Below are 20,658 nucleotides of genomic sequence, written 5' to 3' on the forward strand. Positions count from 1 at the left end.
AACGTGTGAAGAACTAATTTAGAGCATTTACTTCTGGAATTGTAACCCCCTGTCCTGGTTCCAGTTCTCCAAACTCGGACTTCATTTCAATGTTTTTGAGATCTAAATAGAGCTAATCAGTGCTACTAGAGGCAGTGGAAAAACTATTTTAGTCTAATATTTGTTTCCTTGTAGAATATATATATACTATATATAATATATATATATAGAGAGAGAGAGAGATGTGTGTGTATACATATATATATATATATATATATATATATATATATAGAGAGAGAGAGAGAGAGAGAGAGAGAGAGGTGTGTGTGTGTGTGTGCTCTATGTGCTTTTGACTGAATTAAACCAAGTTAAAGATAAGGACCTTTCTGCATCAGGAGGATGTTTAAGCTTTAAGCCACTGTGGAGATGACACTGATTCCATGTTACTTGATGAATTAGGAGTCATCCTCTCTACCCCAGACACTAACTAATCCATAGCTCACATCCAAGGTTACCTGTTTCCTTATGGCCTAAAGGTCATGGGGTTTAACAATCCGTTTTAGCAATTTGCCTTGGGTGAGAAACACTGTGAGTCCAGGTTGTGGGTGTCAGTTGGCTGCCAGGCCCTCCCCTCTATTCCAAGTGAGAAACCTACCTCCGCCCTTGGTTCTGGCTGTCACTTGTATGTTCTTTTGCTCTGTCATAAGCAGGTATTAGGCTGGGCTTGGTGATCAGTCCCTATCCTCACAAAGCACACAAGGAAAAATATATTGGACACCCAACCCACACTACCTACCTGACATTCATTTTTCTTTTCAACATGCTAAAGCCATGCCTGTGTTCCTTCTGAGTGTCTTCCTAAATGCCTGCTACTCCAGGAGGTCTGGCGTGCCTTTCACTGCTCAGCCCAAAGTTACAATTACTCCCACGCATCAGGAAGGTCCCTCAAACATTTTGTGTACCCAAATCACTCCCATAGTCCTCTAGTAAATTTGCATCCATTAGAAAGCAGGAGTTTGGCCAGGCGGTGGTGGCACACTCCTTTAATCCTAGTACTGGGGAAGCAAAAGGAGGTGAATCTCAGAGTTCAAGGCCAGCCTGGACTACAGAGTTAGTTCCAGGACAGCCTGGACTACACAAAGAAGCCCCATGTTAAAACAAAACAAAACAACAACAAATCCAGGTTTTTGAGGCACAGACTCAGTTTGTCTGTCTTACAAAATAGTTTTTTTTTTTTAAAAATGACATTTGGGCAGATTTGTTTGTTACATTGCTGTAGTAACGAATTTTGCGGGAGGCACATACCATTCAGTGACAGATTTAGACAAAACTCACTGCTAAGTTCTTTTTAATTTTTCCAGTAACAAACAACTGATGCCACCAGCAGGTATTATTAAAAAGGAAAATTTCTAAACCAGAAATTGACAAGTAATGGTTTTATAGTGCTTATGTTAAAAAAAAAAACACAACAGATTTTTTGTTGTTGTTGTTTGAGTTTTTGTTGTTGTTGTGGTTGTGGTTGGCTTCCTTATTAGTTTTTATTTGTTTTTTTTTTACATTTTAAATGACTGAGAAGGACAGAAGAACATCATACTTTATGACACATTAAGTTTGTATAGGATTTTAAATGTAAAATGAAAACGATATAACATCCAAAGATTGCTACCATGGTGACATTTTCTTGGCATACAGCCATGGCTCCTGGTGCACCCACTGAAGACAGACTGTGAACTAAGATGGCAGAGGAGAGGAGGGTCAGCAGAGATCACATATCCCACAAGGTGTAGGAGCAGGCTTTTCATAACAGTTTGCTGTGTCCTGTTCTGTATTTTGTTCTAAAGGAGGAAGGAAGCACAGTGTGGAAGAGAGATGTGGAGTTCAACATGATAAAGGTGGCCCAGAGTATTTGGAGGAAAAGAGCCCCAGGAAGGAGAACGGATAAATGGGCAGGCAGAGATTTACCTGAGGATGTCATCCCTTCCGAGCTCTTCTCCCCCACCCCATTTAAAATAAATAAATAAATAAATATTTTGCTTATTTTACATACCAACTACAGTTTTCCCTCCCCGTTTTTTCTGTTCCCTCCCATCACCTCTCCCCCTACATATCACTCCTCACAAAGGCCTCCTTCCCCCACCACCACCACCACCACTGCCAATCTACTCCACACAAAAGGTAAGGCCTCCCATGGGGAGCCAACAAAGCATGGCATATCAAGTTGAGGAAGGATCAAGCTCCTCCCCACTGTGTCAAGGCTGAATAAGGCATTCGACCTCAGAGAATGGGTTCTAAAAAGACAGCTCAAGCATCAGGGACACATTCTGGTCCCACTGTTAGGGACCCTCCAAACAGACAAAGCTACACAACGGTCACCCACATGCAGTTGTTCCCATATAGGCTCCCCAGCTGTCGGTCTAGAGTCCCTGAGCTCCCAAGAGCCCGGTTCAGCTGTCTGTCCGGGTCTCCCCGTCAGGATCTCTCCCAGGTTCTTCATGTTTGTGCCGGCAGCATTTACACAGAGGATTCTCTTGACAGGAAGGTGTTCACCCCACCTTTCTGCTCTTCTCTTTGGGAGCTGCGTGATTCCTCTGGAGAAACTGGAATCCAGAAGGGACATGGCTGGAAGGTAATCAGTTGCTCCTGTGCTACAAGACTAGCTCTAAGAAACAAAAAACAAAACAAAAAGCAAAGCAAAATAAAAAAACCTGTAGATCTCAGCTCTTTCTTATTCAATTGTGTGTCTGCATGTATGGGTGTGTATATATGTGCATGTGGGCCCAAGTGTCTGTGTATCCCGGCCAGCGGGATGTGAACGGTGGTCCCTGATAAACCTAGGGGAGAGGAATGGAGGGGTAAGAGACACGAGAAATGACAGGATTTCTGATCAAGCCGTCTCCTTTATTATTTTCTCAGAGGCTGTGATATAGCAAATGAGCAAACGGGGGGGAGGGAAGGGTGTCAGGAAACTCCAGGTCTGCTGGAATTCAGGTCCGGAGACATCCCTAGCTGATAAGTAAATATTGAGGCTGATTAACAAAGGAAAATGTTAAGGTTTTCTAAAAGCCTGGTGCCTGCAAGTCTCACTAGGCTAATGTCCTAGGTCCTGAACTTGCCCTGCAAAGGTGAATATCTTACTGTGAACTTAAGATGGCTGTAAACAAAATACAGAGCTCAAAATACAGGTCTTTTCTTCCGGCATCTGTGTGTGCGTGTGTGTGTGTGTGTGTGTGTGTGTGTGTGTGTGTGTGTGTGTGTGTATGTGTGTATGTGTGTGTGTGTACATATGTGTTGGAGGTCTCTCTCTTTAGAGGAAATCTGTGTTAACTGCATGCCCATCACCACATATCATTAAGTAACCAGGACTTCTAAAATAAAGATGTATCAGTCAGAACTTGTCTAGAACCAGGTCAGCCCTGGAAGAACTGGGATCGCAGTCCCTTGACTGTAGTGACCTGCCACCTTCATATGCGTCTTCCGTTTTCTTATTACAGGGTAATGCCCTCTACTTCAAATCTGCCAGGAATGTGACAGTGAACATTCTCAACGACCAGACAAAAGTGCTGACTCGGCTGGTGACAGGTAAGAGAAAGAAAAACTGATCCATCTGAGTACCTAGGCAAAGCAGACTATCCTGTCCTGTGAGACCCACATGACCCTGCTGTGTAAAGAAAGAAAATCCAGCTTGTAACCTCTGATTCTACCAAAACTATTCACATGTTTAACTTTCCAAGTGCCATGACGCTTGCTTTTGCAGAAAAACTGTTTTTAGTAGAATGTGACCCCCTAAACACAAGCCAGCTGCTTCAACTGGTGCTCAACCAAGAAAACTCCTTTTAAACTTTTCTGTTTATTTTTGAGAATCTCATCCACATATACAGTGAGGTCTGTTTATATACACCTCATTTCCTCCCTCCAACTCTCTCTAGCACACTCCCACCCAGTTTAATTTTAATAACCTACTAATTCCAGCTAGTGTTACCCATACATACACAGATAGGGAACTATTCACTGGATGATGGAAAACTTACCAGTGGCCACATCTTTAAAAAAAAAAAAAACAAACAACAACAACAAAAAAACCTCTCCCTAGCATCTATGGTTTGTGGTTCCCCAGTAAGTAGTGGGGCCTAGAGTTTGTTTACCCCATCTATGCTTGTATTTGTTCTGGCTTGATCTTCTATAGTCTTGTGCAGGGACCATCTCTTGGTTCATGAGCGTGACAGCCTTGTTGCATCCAGAAGACATTTCTCAGCACTCCTCCCTCTGCTCCAGCTCTTACTTCACTTCGACCTCATCTTCTGCAATGATCCCTGAGTCTTGGAGGAGGAGGGGCTGATATAGATGTCTCATTTAGGGTTGAGCCCTCAGTGTCTTTCTTTAGCATGTTCTGGCCAGTCGTGAACCTCTCCACTGATGGCTTCCCATAACTAAAAGAAGCCTCTCTGACTAAGCATGAGAGTGGTCTGTGGGTATAAGATAAGTAACCTCTAGAAGGCAATTTGGTGGTATGGTCTTGCATGCTGCACAAGCAGGTAACCAACTGCTTTCTGTTTGGATGGGGCCTGTTTCTCAGGAAGGAATTTAATGTCTGGTACTGTAATCAGAAACAAGAGTCCACGGTTTTGGAAATCATAGGCCTTAGGATATAAACTGCTGTTTTTAATCTGGGCAAAGAGTCATACTATCTGAAGCTCCCTTTTCAATAGGGGAGGAAGGCTAGCTTAAACCAAGAGCAGAGGGTGTGTGTGTGTGTGTGTGTGTGTGTGATATGTGAGTATAGTTGGATGACCAATTAGTTAGGGAATATTGCTTATTCTGACCCTCCATCCCCCACCATGCCAGCAGTGGGGTTATAGACCCAGCTGGCATCGCCAGCTTTTACTTGGAAATTGGGTATCCAAAGTCGGGTCCTCAATGCTTGCATACCAGGCACTTTACCATCTGAGCCATCTCCCCAGCTCCTAGAAAAAGGATCTTTAATGGTAGTGGGAAACCTTGTCCTCTTTGCTTGATGTCTTTGAGCCAAACTCAACTGCAAGCTCCAGATGTGTCCACAGGCTGTGTATGTGTGGCTCTTTTTCGTACAGAAGTTCTCTTCCTAACAGCCGTGGGAAATGCCCACTAGGTTTGCAGCTTTGAATTCCAGCAACAGAAACAAGGATTGGTTGTTCATGATAATGACTCCCCTGATGAACATGGGCCTCATGGGCACAGTCATGTGTTGAGTGGCCGTGATCAATGCACCCTCTGTAGGTTTTCAAGACGTGACGAACAGAGAGGCATTGTCTACCCCACAGTGGAAGGGGAAAGTGTGGATCAGAGCGGCATTCTTAGACCTCCAGAAGAAAAGGCCATTTGACTTTGGGGCTGAGAGAAAGGCATCCAGATGGATTTTTGAGAGGACAGTATCCCAAATGCCCCTAAACACATTACCATGAGTAGAATTTCCAGAGGTTCACTAGTAACCGAGTCCCAAGGAATCGGGTGCCTTTGCACAGAGCCCTACTTCCCTTCCCCCCAGCAAAGCAGCAGATGGATGTCAGGGGCTGCGTAGCCCTGAGGTGGACTGGGCCTTACACAACTAAGAAGCTCCTGGCTCTGTGGAAATGCTGCCCAGTAGAGCCTGTGATGCACAAACACCCTGTTACAGTAAGCATCTGGACGGTAGGCTTTGCTTATATAACATCTGGCCTCCAGTCACCGGTGCTAAATAATTAAATAAACAGCTCCAGTACGCAGTGATTTAAGCAGCATGTGTGAGAAGTGCCTCCAGGAGGGAGATAAATCCAGCCTCCAGCGCCCACATCCCAGGGCTCAAAACGAACGGATCAGCCTGTTGATCAGTCGCCATTTATCTGCAGTAGATTTGGTTTACTTGAAAGGTTGTGTTTCGATAAAGCTGAAAACGACTGCTATCCCTCTAAAGAGAGCCGGCCTCTGTCTCTTTCCATCTTCCTGCCCTCCTCTCTCTTCTCCCTTTTCTCTTTTTCTCTCTTCATCTTCCAGACTCTCCCTCTCCATATTCATCTTCTTTTCTTCTTTCTTCCCAACCCCTCCCTCTCCTCTTTGCTTCCTTCATCCATTCTCTGCGTTCTTCTTTCTTCCTATTTCCCGTTCCTTATTCTTCTTTTATCTCCTTCCTCTCCATTACCTTAGCCCTCTCTCCCTCCCACCCATTTTGACCCCCTGGTCGCCCCTCTTTCCTCCCTCCCTCTCCTCCTCTCTTTCTTCTCTTGCCATCCAGTAATCTTTTGAGCATCTATTCCTGAATTAGTCCCTCAGCATTTTTTTCTTTTAAAATGAGGAACAAGAAAAACTAATTCTGGAAAAACAAAAAGTAAAGAATAATGCTTTCTAATTCCTGGTATATGGCATGTACTCTTCCTCATGTCTTCCAAGCACTACAATCCTGAGTATTCTAAAACTCTTGAGTTTACCTGGGAAATATCTCGGAAGTCTGCCAGAATGCCCTATGTTCCAAGTTCAGCTCATCTTTTGGCCTGAAGCATTATTTCCAGGGCTAGAACTCAAGCCAAGCCACTGGTGCATTTTGACTCACGATGTTACTGGTTGAGTATCTTAGCACAATCCACCTATGCAACCCTGGAACCTGTAAGAACAGCTTTAGGAAGGAAAAGGGCCCTAGTCTCCAAGAAAAAGCGCTAGGTTTTCCTGTCTGCAGATTCCTGGTGGCCACGGTACCTACACCTGTGAGGCTTTGCCTTTCCCTGTTCGTGGGTTTTCTTTTATTCTAGCCCCACATTGGAAAGCCAAAATGTGGTTGGTTGTTTTTTCACTCTTTTACTCTTAGCTCTTTTGGGGGTCCTGCCACCCAGCCTCCAGATAAACATACTCAGAGACTTGGTCTTACTTATGAATGTTCGGCCTTAGCTCAGTTTGTTTCTAGATAGCTTTTCTTAGCTTAAATTAGTCTGACTACCCTTTGGCATCTGGGCTTTTTCCTTTTCTTCTGAATATTTTGCTCTCATTCTTACTCCATGGCTGGTTGGGTGAATGGCTCCTGATGTCCTCCTCTCCTTGTTCTATCTTGTTCCCTCTTTTTCTATATTTCTCCTCCTGTTTATGCTCTCTCTGCCTGCCAGCCCTGCCTAGCCTTGCTCCTGCCTTGCTATTGGCCATTCATATCTCTCTCTCTCTCTCTCTCTCTCTCTCTCTCTCTCTCTCTCTCTCTCTTGGAACATGAGGTGCTTTAGACAGGCAAAGAATCACAGCTTCAAAGAGTTAAACAAATGCAGCCTAAACAAAGCATCATGACTTTTCATCATTAAACAAATGTCCCAGAGCATAAACAAAGATATCACACCTTAAAATAATGTTCTACACCATTCTTCTTCCAGTTAGGGAGAAGAAACTTAAGTCGCGCATAGACTTGCACCCATGGAAAGGTATTAACTGAAGGAGGCTTCAAGTTGGAAGTCATGCTGATTTTCTATCCCCCAAACAGCTTTAGCTTCACTGAGGGCTTCTCAGTGTCCAGTGCTACCAGACCTTCGCTCTAGAGTCATCTTTTAAGACTCCAGTCATAACCATGAAATTTTGGCAATCCCAGGTAAAACCAACAAAGGTCAAAGCAGTCTGCACCAGCTAGCCAGCTGTCACTGTGAGGACCTTAGGCTAAAGCTGTGTTTTACCATGTTTTATGTTGGCAAATGATTCTGGCCCTTGATAAATTCTATCTCATATTTTGTGGTTTCCTGAAAAGTCAGATAACTTAATTGTGTTTTGTACACTGTGATTGTTCTGATCTCTTCACTCTGCCCACGCCCTGTAAGTCTCACACATCGTTCCAGAGTTCACAGTGAGCTCAAGCTATACACAGGCCCCTTGGAGCCATGCCTGACAATCTTGTCAAGCTCATGGAAGCCAAGGCCAAGCATTTGTCTCCCACTGTCTTTATCTCCATATGACTAGGTCTGGAGTGGGCAGACTGCCCTTACCTGTCCATGGCCATCCTGAGGTTGTCCATTCATTTCTCACTGGCATTTTGTCTCTTCCGTTTTCAGTCTCATTCCCACGAAGCAATGTTATCTTTCTGGAATTAACAAACAGTATAGATTTCACTTCAAGTTTGGCAATGGCATCAATAAGATAGCTCCATCGTAACTCACAGAGGAGTCCCTACTCTAAATCCTTGACACATTGTCATTCTTTCAGATTTCCTTGGGTTCTTCGCCATTGATTTTTACATTTCCTCTTCCTCTGAAATCTTATCTCCTTGCTGCCTTGGGCATGCTGACTCTTCACCTTCCTAAACAAAAAGATCTACTTTGGGCTCCGTCTGGCGTTCTGAGAGCTGGATCCCATTCTCAGATTCTCCTTTGCTCTGACAGTGACCTTGAGGGAGCAGTAGCCTCATAGCGCCTTTTTTTTCCCCCTGTGCAACCAGACAAGAGCATCTCCAGGACTCACAGTGCTTGTGGATTCTGTATGATCTCTGCTGCTTCAGTCTCTGGCTCATTAAGGAACCTTTTCTGTGAACCTTTTTCAAGTTAGAGAGGCAGTGTGAATGTCCTGGAAAGCCTATTGAATGGGAGGATATGAGCGGGCTAAGAGGCACTCGTCGTGAGTGATGTTCAATATGTCGTAGACATCTCAGTAGAAGAATGCTGATGGCAATGATGAAGGTGACAACAGCATCCAGTGGACCAATCGCCACAACGCATGGCATTTTTGTGCCTCCAAAGTTCATTTTATGAATTCAGTGTCATCTGACCTTTGCAGCCTTTCCATGAGACCCACAGAGGAGGAGATGAAAGTTCAGTTCAGCATGTACAGGAATAGAAAGATGAAAAAAATCACTTGTCTGCAGCCGCATTGCCAAACGGAGCAGAGTTGGAGGGGGGGGGCTTTTGTCTCTAAGTCCCATACTTATGGCATCATCCCAGATATACAGGAGCTGTTCTGGTTCTAATAGCCAAATCGCAGTCTAAGCTTAAGTAATTTCACAAAGCATTATAGGTAGGGTCCTTTAGAGACCAAGATGCACGGAGCCATCAAAACACATACATATACATAGGAGAGGTGTACACACATACATACAAGCCAAACACATAGACACAAATGCATAATCTAGCGCTCTGTCTCTCTCTCTGTCTCTGTCTGTCTGTCTGTCTGTCTGTCTCTCTCTCTCTCTCTCTCTCTCTCTCTCAACATTTCTGAACATAGACAAAAAGGATCAGCCTTCTCCAGACATCAACAGCCCACATATCCTCATCCAATGTGAAATCAGAGACTGTTGTTTACCCAATACCATTTTAGTATTACACAGCTCGGCCCTACTTCTAGATGAGAGTTATTGGGATAGCCAACCACAAAATTACTCTCACACCCTGAAAATACTTCCCCTAAACCTTGCTTGCTTAAGCCCCACCCCCTTGACAATAGACCAACCTGAGCCTAGACCCCAGAGTAAATCCTTGCAGGGTTTTGTCCCTATGCCTGTGTTTGTGTGAAAAGTGCTTTCTTCTTCCCTGCAATGGCTGAAGATTCCTGGGTCCCTTCAGGTGTAGTCTTCTGACTCTCTTGTAGCTATTTATTTTAAATAATAGTCACATGAAAATTTCCTAGAAGAAAGCAAACAAAATCTGCATCAGAATCCCAGTGACCTATTTAGGAAGATATAATGCATGTTGACTTTACCTGCAAATCTGACTACAAGGTAGACCAAAAGATAGACTCTATTTGATCAGAGCTGGAGTCAAGTAAAGATGACCTTGCTACTCGGATGCTTTCATACAGACCAGCTTTTGGGAGCCCCTGAAATGTATGTGCTAGGGAAGTCTCAGCTTAGACAGGCTCAGGTAACTCCTGTCAGAACCTCAAATATGCTAACCAGCTCACTTTCTTAATTGAATCTGGGGACTGGAGAGATGGCTCAGTGGTTAAGAACACTGGTTACTCCAGAGGACCTGAGGACCTAAGTTCAGTTCTACATGGAGTTGTGAGAAACTACATGGTAGCTCAACAACCACCTATAATAGGATCTGATGCCCTCTTCTGGCATGCAGGCATACATATAGAGCACTCATACATGTCCAAGAACAGCATGCGATGCCACACAATGAACTCAAAGCCTATTTCTTATTAAACTAATTTATACTACATAAGATACTTAATGTATAGGGGAATTAATTATAATATAGTCATTTCTGCCTGGAAAGTATCTATGTACTGAGGAAATATATTTGTCTCTGTGTCAGTTAGTGGGTCAAGGGTATAAACACACACACCCATTTCAGCTCAAGTTATGAGAACACTTACTGCTACTGACAACGAACTGAAGATGGTTAGCTCACAAGAGATGATGATACTCTGGGTCTGACACTTTTGATCAAAAGTCACAAGTGTTTGACGCTAATTTGAGGCTAGTAGAGGGAAATCTCATCCAAGCATTAGGATGAGGAGAATAGGATGACCTCTAAACCCACATGCCGGGACCATGTGATTAAAAGCAATTGACAAGATGAGACGCAGTCAAGACACTGATTTCCACAGCTGGCTTCAGAAAGCCAATCCACTTAACATTAAAATCAGACACAGTCCCGGGGAGCGCCTAGGCCCTGTGCAAAGCTTTTGTAGTCAAATTCGACGAGGCTAATGTATTCCCTCCTCTCTTTCTTTCTCTCGCCCTCTTAGGTCCGAAGGCCGTGGAAGCATATGGCAAAAAGTTTGAAGTAAAAACGGTTTCCGGAAAATTGCTCTTTTCTGCAGATGACAATGAAGTGGTCGTGGGAGCCGAGAGATTGCGAGTCTTAGGTGAGAAAGTTTAAACACATAATTGGCTGGATGCTACCATGTATGTTTCGAAGGGAGATTGACATGGCACCATCCGCTGAATGCTTGTGCCTTCCCCCAATGCACATATTAAAATTCTAACCTTCTTGTATGACAATACTTGGAGATTGCACCGTTATCGGGAAATCCATCCCTGAAGTTGATGGGAGCTTTTATCAGTAACATGAGGTCCCTTTTGAGGAAATGAAGAAACTGATTATTTGGAAGTCTACATTCTCCTCCCCTCCCCTCCATTCCTCTTTCTCCCTCTTCCCTTCTTCACTTTTCATGTGTGTCCCTTGTTCTTTTCCTTCCCTCACTTATAAAAATACAAGAATTTGGCCGTCTGTACCTAGCCTGCCTCAGAAACCATCCCAACTGATACTGAATCTTAAATTTCTAACATCCAAAACTGAAGAAGGAGGAGGAGGAGGAGGAGGAGGAGGAGGAGGAAACGGAGGAGGAGGAGGAGGAGGAGGAGGAGGAAGAGGCGGAAGAGGAGGAGGAGGGGGAGGAGGCGGAGGAGGAGGCGGAGAAGGAGGAGGAAGAGGCAGAGGAGGAGGAGGAAGAGGAGGAGGAAGAGGAGGAGGAGGAGGAGGAAGAGGCAGAGGAGGAGGAGGAAGAGGAGGAGGAGGAGGAAGAGGCAGAGGAGGAGGACAAAGAGGAGGAGAAGGGAGGAGGAGGAGGAAGAGGAGGAGGAGGAGGAAAAGGAGGAGGAGGAGGAGGAGAAAGAGCAGGAGGAGGAGAAAGAGGAGGAGGAGGAGGAAGAGGCGGAGGAGGATGTTGTTTTAAGCCACACACTCCCTCGTATATTGTTATAAGAGCACAGACGCAAACATATAGGATGGGGAAGTGTAAACAAGGCCAGTTTCCTAGGTTCTTTTAAAGCGAGACAGTTTAACCTGCATGAACCCCAATTCCCCAGTGAGCTTTTCTCACACCCTGAATTCATTTTGGTTCCTGTTTCAGCCATTACCTCTGGGTTTCAATGTGTGCTCACATAAGGAAGTATTATTCATGTAGGACATAGTTATTTTTCTTTTTATTCATTTTCCATACCAACCTCAGTTCCCTCTTTGTCCCCTCTTTTCCCTTCCCCTGTCTGTCCTCCACCCACCCCCACCCACTCTTCAGAGAGGGTAAGGCCTCCCATAGGAAGTCACCAAAGCCTGGCACATTCAGTTGAGGCAGGACCAAGCATCCCCTCCCCTCCCCTCCTGTGTCAAGACTGAGCAAGGCATCCCACCATAGAGAATGGACTTCAAAAAGTCAGCTCATGTGCTAGGTATAGATCATGCCCTCACTGCCAGGGGTCTCACAGAACTGTCGCCCACATGCAGAGGACCTGGTTGGGTTCCATGCAGGATCCCCAGCTGTTGGTTTAAGTCCATGAGTTCCTGCAAGTGTGGGTCAGTTGTCCCTGGGAGTTTCTCCGTCATGACTATCTTAGACACTTTTTACACACACACACACACACACACACACACACACACACACACACACACACACCATTACTACTCAACCTTAGTCAGTCATTGTAGACCAGTTAGGTTCCTGTCCCTTTGTCTGAACATGTCATCAGCTCAGCAGTCAGAAAATTGAAGTGACCATCCTTAAGGGGCCAAGTGGAGGTGAGGGCCCAGAGTGCACAGGTAGGAAGACAGGTAGGCCAGTCCAGTCCCTCATCAGTGACTTACATATAAAGCGATCCAGCTGCCTTCTCTTACAGGGGCTTCCTGCTCAAATCTGTAGAATGGGAGCTCCCTACAGAATAGGCTTTCAAGCACTGCTTTTTCATTGATGGAAAAAAGTAAAAAAAAAAAAAAAAAAAGTTCCAAAGTTACACAGCTCCAAGATATGTGATAAGTGAGACCAAGATCCCTTTGGAATGTGGGTGAGGGCTGAAAGTGGAAATGTCAGACACTGGACGATTATCAAAATAGCTTCATTATTTCAATTCTGTGTCCGCTATGGCTCTAGGCTGGGGCAAAATAACAATGAAAAAGGAAGTGGCACACAGTTGAGACAGGTCTCGGTAGCAAATGTGTCCCCAAGTTGGATCCAAAGGCCTGGCCACATAGAACTCTTTTTAATATCTCCTAAGTGAATGACTTTTTTTTAGAGCCTGTGGGCTACCTGCTCTAATCAGGTACCACACATAACTGCGCATTAGTGAACTGTGTGACCTTGAACTTGACTTGGCCTGCTTCAGCCTCTCAGAGTAAGAGCTGTGATTGCGGTCACACACAAACACGTCTGGCTTCTTCCATCTCTTACTTGTCTTTTCTCTGTGTGATTTCAGCAGCATCTTCTCACCCCGATTTTGCAGGTGGCAGAATTACGCTGAGTTGTGCGTGGAGGGAGTTCGCTAGGACTGAGAGCAAATTTTTCCTGCCTGCTGTTTTAGTTACGGTGTGTGCCACTTTAAACCACAGTTCTTTGCTGAGTTCTCTCGCTAATCCTACCTTAAGATGAGGAAACCAAGGCTCGGAAAGGTATAGAAACTTTCTGGAGAAAATGGGGCGTTATAGTCAGACCCAAGCTCAAATCCCCAGTCGTGGACACCGAGCTTGGTGGTCCCCACGAGTGAATGTCAGTTCAGAGAGCTTCTCGTCTGTCACAAATATGTCTCTGCATATAGAAATGACCTTTCCAGACTAATGGTAGGTTAGAGTGGGTTTGGGGACACAAAACCTCAGACTCTTCTCTTGCTCAATGGTATTGTATGTTACAAGCTCTGATATAGTTGGCAGGAAGATGAAATGGTGGTATTTTATATATGATAATATTGTAGCCATAGATTTGGCTGTCCCCAGTAGTTCATTCATGCTTTTTGATTCATGTCACCATGAATAACCCTACTTTGCAAAGAGAATAAAGTGATTCACAATGATGTTGGATATCTAGACATGTTGGCTTAACCTTATCACCCTTTGTAAGGGTGTCATATTGAACTTCAGCATCCCACAGTTGCTTAGACTAAAATACAGGACACACAATAGTCTCCAGTTACTTCAAAGCTATCACTTGTTCTTGGTAGCGGTGATATTTCATCTGAAGAACTGCTGATAAGATCTGCCATTCTCTAGCTTTAGGAGTATTTTCTTGTTTCTGGAAAAATTAGAAAGGACACATCAAAATGAATCCAATGGTGCTAAAGATTGGGAAATGATCACCCCACCAATCTCACATCCAGTGAAAAGGGCCCAGCATGCTGGAGAGATGAGCTTCCTGTCTGCTGGGACGCTGCCATATGGTGTGGAATGAAATGTGTAGGCGATCTCATTCTCAGCTTCATGAGAAGTTTGTGAGACTACACAAGCTCTTGGGAGGCCCGAGTTTGGATGGGTAGTTCAGGGGAGCAGCTATCACAACTGGGTTTGAATCTCTGCTCATTCTCTTCGGGTCTGAGTGACCCTGTTCAAGGTGACTTTTCTCACTAAGCTTTAGTTTCTACCTGTCTCTCTACCTGCAAGAGATGTAGGGAGCCAGAGTGGTGTGTACAGTTGTCATCTTTGCTCTTATTTGGGGAGACTAAAGCAGGATGATTGTAAGTTCAAGACCAGCCTGCTGGGCTACATATTAATAGTAAGTTACAGGTCACCCTGGACTACATGGTGTGTGTGTGTGTGTGTGTGTGTGTGTGTGTGTGTATGTGTGTGTGTGTGAGAGAGAGAGACCCTGAACTACACTGTGTGTGAGTCTATGTATGTATTTGTGTGTATGTGTGTGCGTAGGTGTATGCATAGGTGTGTATGTGTGTGTGAGAGTGTATGTGTTTGAGAGTGGTATGAGTGTGTGTGTGTGTGTGTGTGTGTGTTTGTATGACCCTGAACTACATTGTGTGTGAGTGTGTGTGTATGTGTGAGCATGTGTGTATTTGTGTGTGTGAGTGCGTGTTTGTGAATGATGTGAGTGTGTGTATATGTGTGTGCAGAGAAGAGGGTGACGAATATAATATGAAAAATAAGCAAGAACCAATTTTTGCTCTTTTGATTTTTCTGTGGTGCTGAGGTTAGATCCTGGGCCTCACAGAATTTATATAAGTGCTTTCCCACTTGTTTCTGTGCTTACCTAGCTGTGGTTTTGGCTGTGGGTGTGACTTCCTCCTCCTAGGTATCTGGTATCTTATTCCTCCTTCCCTGTGATGCCTGGCTTTCAGCACTCTTGGGAGCACAGAATGCAGTGAGTGGAGAATGTGTAGCATGCAAGCAAGCATTGAGGATGTAGGCACTTATTTAGTTGGTGGCGGCTTCTAGTAGCCTACTTGGGCTTCAGGAGACATATCAAGACCTGAACTTGAACATAGTATACTTGCAAGTCCACAAAGGAAATTGGTTATGAACTTACAGAAGTATTCATATCTCAGGTAAGCTGGGACTAGTAGACTATATACACAATGAGGCCAGAAGAGAACATGCCTTCATAGGTTAGGGGGTGCCACACTTTCATGTGTGTGTGCAGAGAACATGCCTTCATAGGTTAGGGGGTGCCACACTTTCATGTGTGTGTGCAGAGAACATGCCTTCATAGGTTAGGGGGTGCCACACTTTCATGTGTGTGTGCAGAGAACATGCCTTCATAGGTTAGGGGGTGCCACACTTTCATGTGTGTGTGCAGAGAACATGCCTTCATAGGTTAGGGGGTGCCACACTTTCACGTGTGTGCAGGTATTCTAGTCTGCTTTCTATTGCTATGGTAAATCACTCTTATTAAAGCCACTCAGGGAGGAAAGGATTATTTGGTTTACACTTCCTGATCGCCATTCGTCATTGAGGGAAATCATGGCAGGAACTGAAGCAGAAACTGCGGAAGAACACTGCTGTTGGCTTACTCTCTGCTAGGCTTCTTATATAGTCCGCAACCACCTGTCTAGGGAGGGCATAGTGATACCGGCCCTCGCATATCCATCACCAGTCAAGATAGTCTCTTGCAGACATCTCCACAGGGCCCGTCTGATGCAGACTACTCTTCGGCTGAGGGTCCCTTTGACTGGTGGACTCTTGGCTGTGTCAAGTTGACAATAGAACGAAATCAGCACAAGGCAGCAGATCTTGGTAACAAATGTATTCCAAAGTTGAATTCTGGTCTTGGAGGCTTTGCCTGACCGAATCCCTCCTATGGTAAGGTTTCTCTTCTCACCCATTATGACAGTAGTCTGTACAGTATAGTCTTTATATAAGGAGCATCAGCTGTGGTCTCTTTGTTAGAGGTGTAAACTGGATTAGCTCTCCACACTGCAGCATTAGAATTGATTTAAGAGGCCCTCCCACTGAGGCAGATGCATCCTAAAGTTTTCAAAACACCAGCCTCAGGTGATTACCTGGAAATCCCTTCCCTGGGGCTCTGCTGGTAGCTTTTCGATCAGACAAAGTCAACCACTGACACCCAGCAAAGCTGCCATCTGAATACAACTAATGAATGTTGAACCAGGACTGTTTACTCAGTGAGAAGGGCTGGGGTATGTTATCATTGCTTATCATGACTAAATAAATTCGGTCTTTACATCCACCTCACAAGGATCATTCACGCTTGTCCTCTTTCTCTACATATAAGCAAAAGGAGATGTGGACATCTGAAATCCTGCCACGATTCCACAGAGCACTAATGGCCAAGTGAAGATCTTGTTTGCTCCTGTCTGTGATCTGCATCACAGGGGTCTCAGCCTTCCAGTAGGTCAGCATCACAAGAGGGAACACAAATGAGTCCCTAGCTTCTCAGTGTCACTCTCTGTATCACCTCTAGGGACACGCCGCTCTCCCTATCCTTTGGCTGCCCCCTCTGCTTTCTGTTCCTCTCCTTCCTGGGTGACCTTGGCTTTCACCTGGTAAGCCAGTTGGCTTCGCTGCTAACATCTGTGGGCTTCCCTGAGATCCAGTCCTCCGGTTTTATCTTTTCACATTTGCATGTGAAATCCTACACCTATAAAAGTCCTACTTACTGGGCAATATTTGTGTCTGTCACTTCACTGGACATCGACCCCTGCCACAGCCTGCTTGGCTTGGGTTTGGAAACCGGACGAGGGCAGTGAGGGTCAGAAACAAAGACCCATGGACAGAAAGACTGGGATCAGGTGAACTCTGCACATTTTAACTGAGTGACACCAACTACTGCGTCAGCTAAGAACCCCAGCGTGTTTATGACGGACAGCACAGAGGGCTGGCTAGCCTTCGAAGGCCTCTGTAAGCAAATCTGGGAGGAGAAAACCACGCGTTCCAGTTTTTGTACACACTGGCCAATCATCAGCACTGGACTTGAACTAGAGGAAGGCTTAACCATTCTGAGCCTGACCTGAGGGAGGCCTTGCTAGTTCCCCATGGCTGTGAGGTATTACTCTTTGACATGACTGTGCCCACGTCAACAATATACAAAATGTCATGCTCTCAAAACCACTTAGAATGTCATGCGTTCTTTACATGTTCACTCAAGGCTTCCTCTGCTCCTCACATACCCCTTGTCTCTGTTTGCCTAAAGTGTCCTCTGACTTCCTGTTCCACATTTCCAGGAGTGTAGACTCTTCTGGGTCTTCTGGAGATCTCTAATATCCCTTTGCTTCACTCACTGCAATGAAATCAAAGCCTCCCCTGCTGAGTTCCCTGCCCCTCCAAAGGCAGCAGCCATGATTTTCCTAGTCAGGTTTCCAGTCCAGTCTTCAAGGCCATGCTTTCATTCAGATGCCAGGTTCATTCTACTCAGGAACATGAAACCTTTGGCCATCTTTGGGTTCTCTGGAGTACAAGATTCTCTCTTTATAACAGGGACAAAAGATATTCAGTTTGTGGTGAGATCCGTCTATTCATCTACCAGAGAAGTATAAAATAAATATGTAAGCCAAGACATAATGAAGCTTATCTTTCACTGTAGAGTATATTTATCAAACAGTGGACAGGAATGGCCTAGCCAAAGCAGCAAGAAAATAGACAACATAAAAGCCAGGGCACTTAATACAAATCTTCATGGCAACACCAGGGAGAACGTGCCTTTAGTTTTCATTAAAGAGCAATTTAATCGAACAATGAATTGGGCATTATAGCATTTATAAACAGAGCATAATTATAAAGTACTATTGTAATTGTCAATTAGGTCTATTTATACTCTAGATTAGTTTTTTAAACATGTCCTCTAGATGCCATTTGATACTAATTATCTGAGTTACATTACTATCAATTGAAAAAAAATTTTAATTAAATCTAAAGCCATTTGAATTAGCATAAAAATTATAGAAATTTAAATATGATTTAAAGTTTAACACTTTTAGGACTGCTCAGCTGGTACTTTGTACCCATTTGTGTTTGGCTTTTTGTGAAACTACTGCAACTTTATTTTTTTTCTTTTTTTAAAAATTTATTTATTTATTTATTAAAAAATTTTCACCTCCTCCCCACCTCCCTTTTCCCTCCCCCTCTCACCTCCCCCTCCCTCTCTAGTCCTAAGAGCAGTCAGAGTTCCCTGCCCCGTGGGAAGTCCAAGGTCCTCCCCCCTCCATCCAGGTCTATAAAGGTGAGCATCCAAACAAACCAGGCTCCCACAAAGTCAGTCCATGCAACTACTGCAACTTTAAAATGAGTAGTCACAGTGAAAAGACTGGAATGATATTCGTAGGGTTCATTCAAAGAGTGTGTTTCCATCATAGTGTGTGTGTGTGTGTGTGTGTGTGTGTGTATCACCAACTCTGCTGCTGATGCCATGGAGACAATTTTCCCTACTCTCCTAGGCCATTTTCAATCTATTCCAGTAGACAAGACACTGTCTGTGGATAGGATAAGGTACCATTAAACTCCATCTCAGGTAGAAGAGAGGTTAGAAATCTTATGTTGTTAAATAGAACCCTTTGGAGCAGGTCTTATGTCTAAGTTTCTGGGGAAAGACATAAGAGGGCTTACATGAGTTGAATGATGCCACCAAAGTTCATCACTCAGAACTTACTTCATTGTCAGTGCTAGATGCCCAATTCGGAGTGAGAGAGAGCACTTTAAACTAAGGAGATGGCTTTGTGGGTAAGAGCACTTGAGGTCCTGAGTTTGGATCCCCAGTGCCAATGTAAAAAACTGAGTATTGTTTTTTTTTTAAACATTTATTTATTTATTATGTATACAATATTCTGTCTGTGTGTACGTCTGCAACCATTACAGATGGTTGTGAGCCACCATGTGGTTGCTGGGATTTGAACTCAGGACCTTTGGAAGAGCAGGCAATGCTTTTAACCACTGAGCCATCTCTCCAGCCCCCAAAACTGAGTATTGTTATGATGGTTTTAATCCCAGTACTGATGGGGGCAGAGACAGTAGATCATTGGACAAGCTAACTGAAAAGCAATGAGCTTCTGGCTCAGAGAGAGGCCCTGTCTCAAACAAACAAACAAAAAATATTATTGAGTAATATAAGAACACCTGGTGTCCTCCATTAGCCTCCACACCAATACATACACCTTGCCAATGTAGGAACACATGATTGCACACACACACACACACACACACACAAAGAGAGAGAGAGAGAGACAGAGACAGAGACAGACAGAAACAGACAGGCAGAAGAAAAAACAGAGACAGAAAGACAAATGTAGACAGACTAGGAAAACTACTGCCTCCTCAACTGGGAAGTCCTAGGGAAGTTCGCTGTAAGCTACACTCAGCAGCTCATAGAAGGAGGCCAAAACCTAGCATCTCTGTTTCTCTTTCTTTGTCCGAGGGCTTTTTCCAGGCTTCTCTTCTGTCTTCAGCTCTGAAGGTGAGCAGAGGGAGCGCTTATCTCCCTAACTGAAGTCTTAATGCGATGCCCCTGAGTCCTTAGCTCTCCCTCAGCCAGTCCCCAAGACTAGGCAGATGAGATGGCCTAGGAGAGAAGGGCATGGCTACAGCTAGGGTTAGGGAGACTGCAAGAGAAATGGACAGGATAGTTCTCCAAGGAAAATGGTGTCTCATTGTCAGGAGCAGTGCTAGGAAAAGGAAAACAGCAAATATTTGTTACAATAATTGAGTGTCCAAATAAGGCAAGTTGTAACTGCTGTACAGGGACAGACTAGCTCAAAGATCCATTTCTCTTATCAGAGAATTCTCTCCTGCCCTCTTTAGAAACTATTATAAATATTTATATTACTGAGTGACTGCCTAGCTTAAAATGATGTTATTAGAATCAACTTTAAGTATTATCTGTAGGCGGTTCGGGCCACAGTGGCAGCCTTAGTAGGCTAACAGAGACAATACCATGTTCAGGACTTCCAATATTCGCTGTCTTGTTATTTTATGAACATGTTGTTGCTTCTCTGTCTGTTACTTTGTGATGTTTTTGTTCCTCTTTAGGCCACTTTTAGAGAGATGGGTATATATTGATGTTCTTGCCCCCTGTTCCTTCTCATTAGCATGTGAACTTGATACTCCCTGGGTGTTCCGTTAATCAGAGTCTAGAAAAGTACCTTGCACGCAGTGAGTACTCAGTAATGCTTCCATGAGTGGATCACAAGATCTTGAACATCAGAGTGCCCTACAGTTAATGTGACATTAACATGAAAGGAAGGGAGACTGTGTCCCCAAGTTAGACAACAATTACTGCAATAACTTCCCCAAGGATTTGTAATGGTTAAACTGGAAAGAAAGAAAAGAGGATACTTGGGAAAGAACGTTTGGGGACAAAATTACGGAAAGCTGATGAATAAACAAACGTTCTAGTGGGTAAGAGGGGGGAGTTGCAAAGGTGTCTGGTGCTGTGAGCCCTCTGAGTCATGCAGATTCCAGGTCATCAGCAGACATTTGAAGATCAGAGGTGGATAATGTCCAGCTTCCTACATCCTGAGGCTTAGCGCTTGAACTCTGCCTTGGAGAAGTCCACTGTTCAGAGGGAAATGCCTGGCACTAAGCCCAAGAGAGATGCCAAGTGAGCAGAGAGGTC

General features: G+C 44.4%; 1 protein-coding gene across 4 annotated transcripts in view; it reads left to right on the forward strand.

Moving 5' to 3' along the window:
- The window catches only part of Sgcd (sarcoglycan delta), a 544,863-nt gene that overhangs the window by 388,136 nt on the left and 136,069 nt on the right, over positions 1–20,658 (forward strand). For all 4 annotated transcript variants that reach the window (XM_087910697.1, XM_087910695.1, XM_048435922.3 and 1 more), the window contains 2 exons: positions 3,471–3,558; positions 10,636–10,755. In XM_087910697.1, coding sequence (XP_087766823.1) covers positions 3,471–3,558; positions 10,636–10,755 — 208 coding nt within the window. The remainder of the gene's footprint in view (positions 1–3,470; positions 3,559–10,635; positions 10,756–20,658) is intronic.

This window comes from Myodes glareolus, chromosome 9 (genome assembly GCF_982192425.1).
Source record: "Myodes glareolus chromosome 9, mMyoGla1.1, whole genome shotgun sequence".
Lineage (NCBI taxonomy): Eukaryota > Metazoa > Chordata > Mammalia > Rodentia > Cricetidae > Myodes > Myodes glareolus.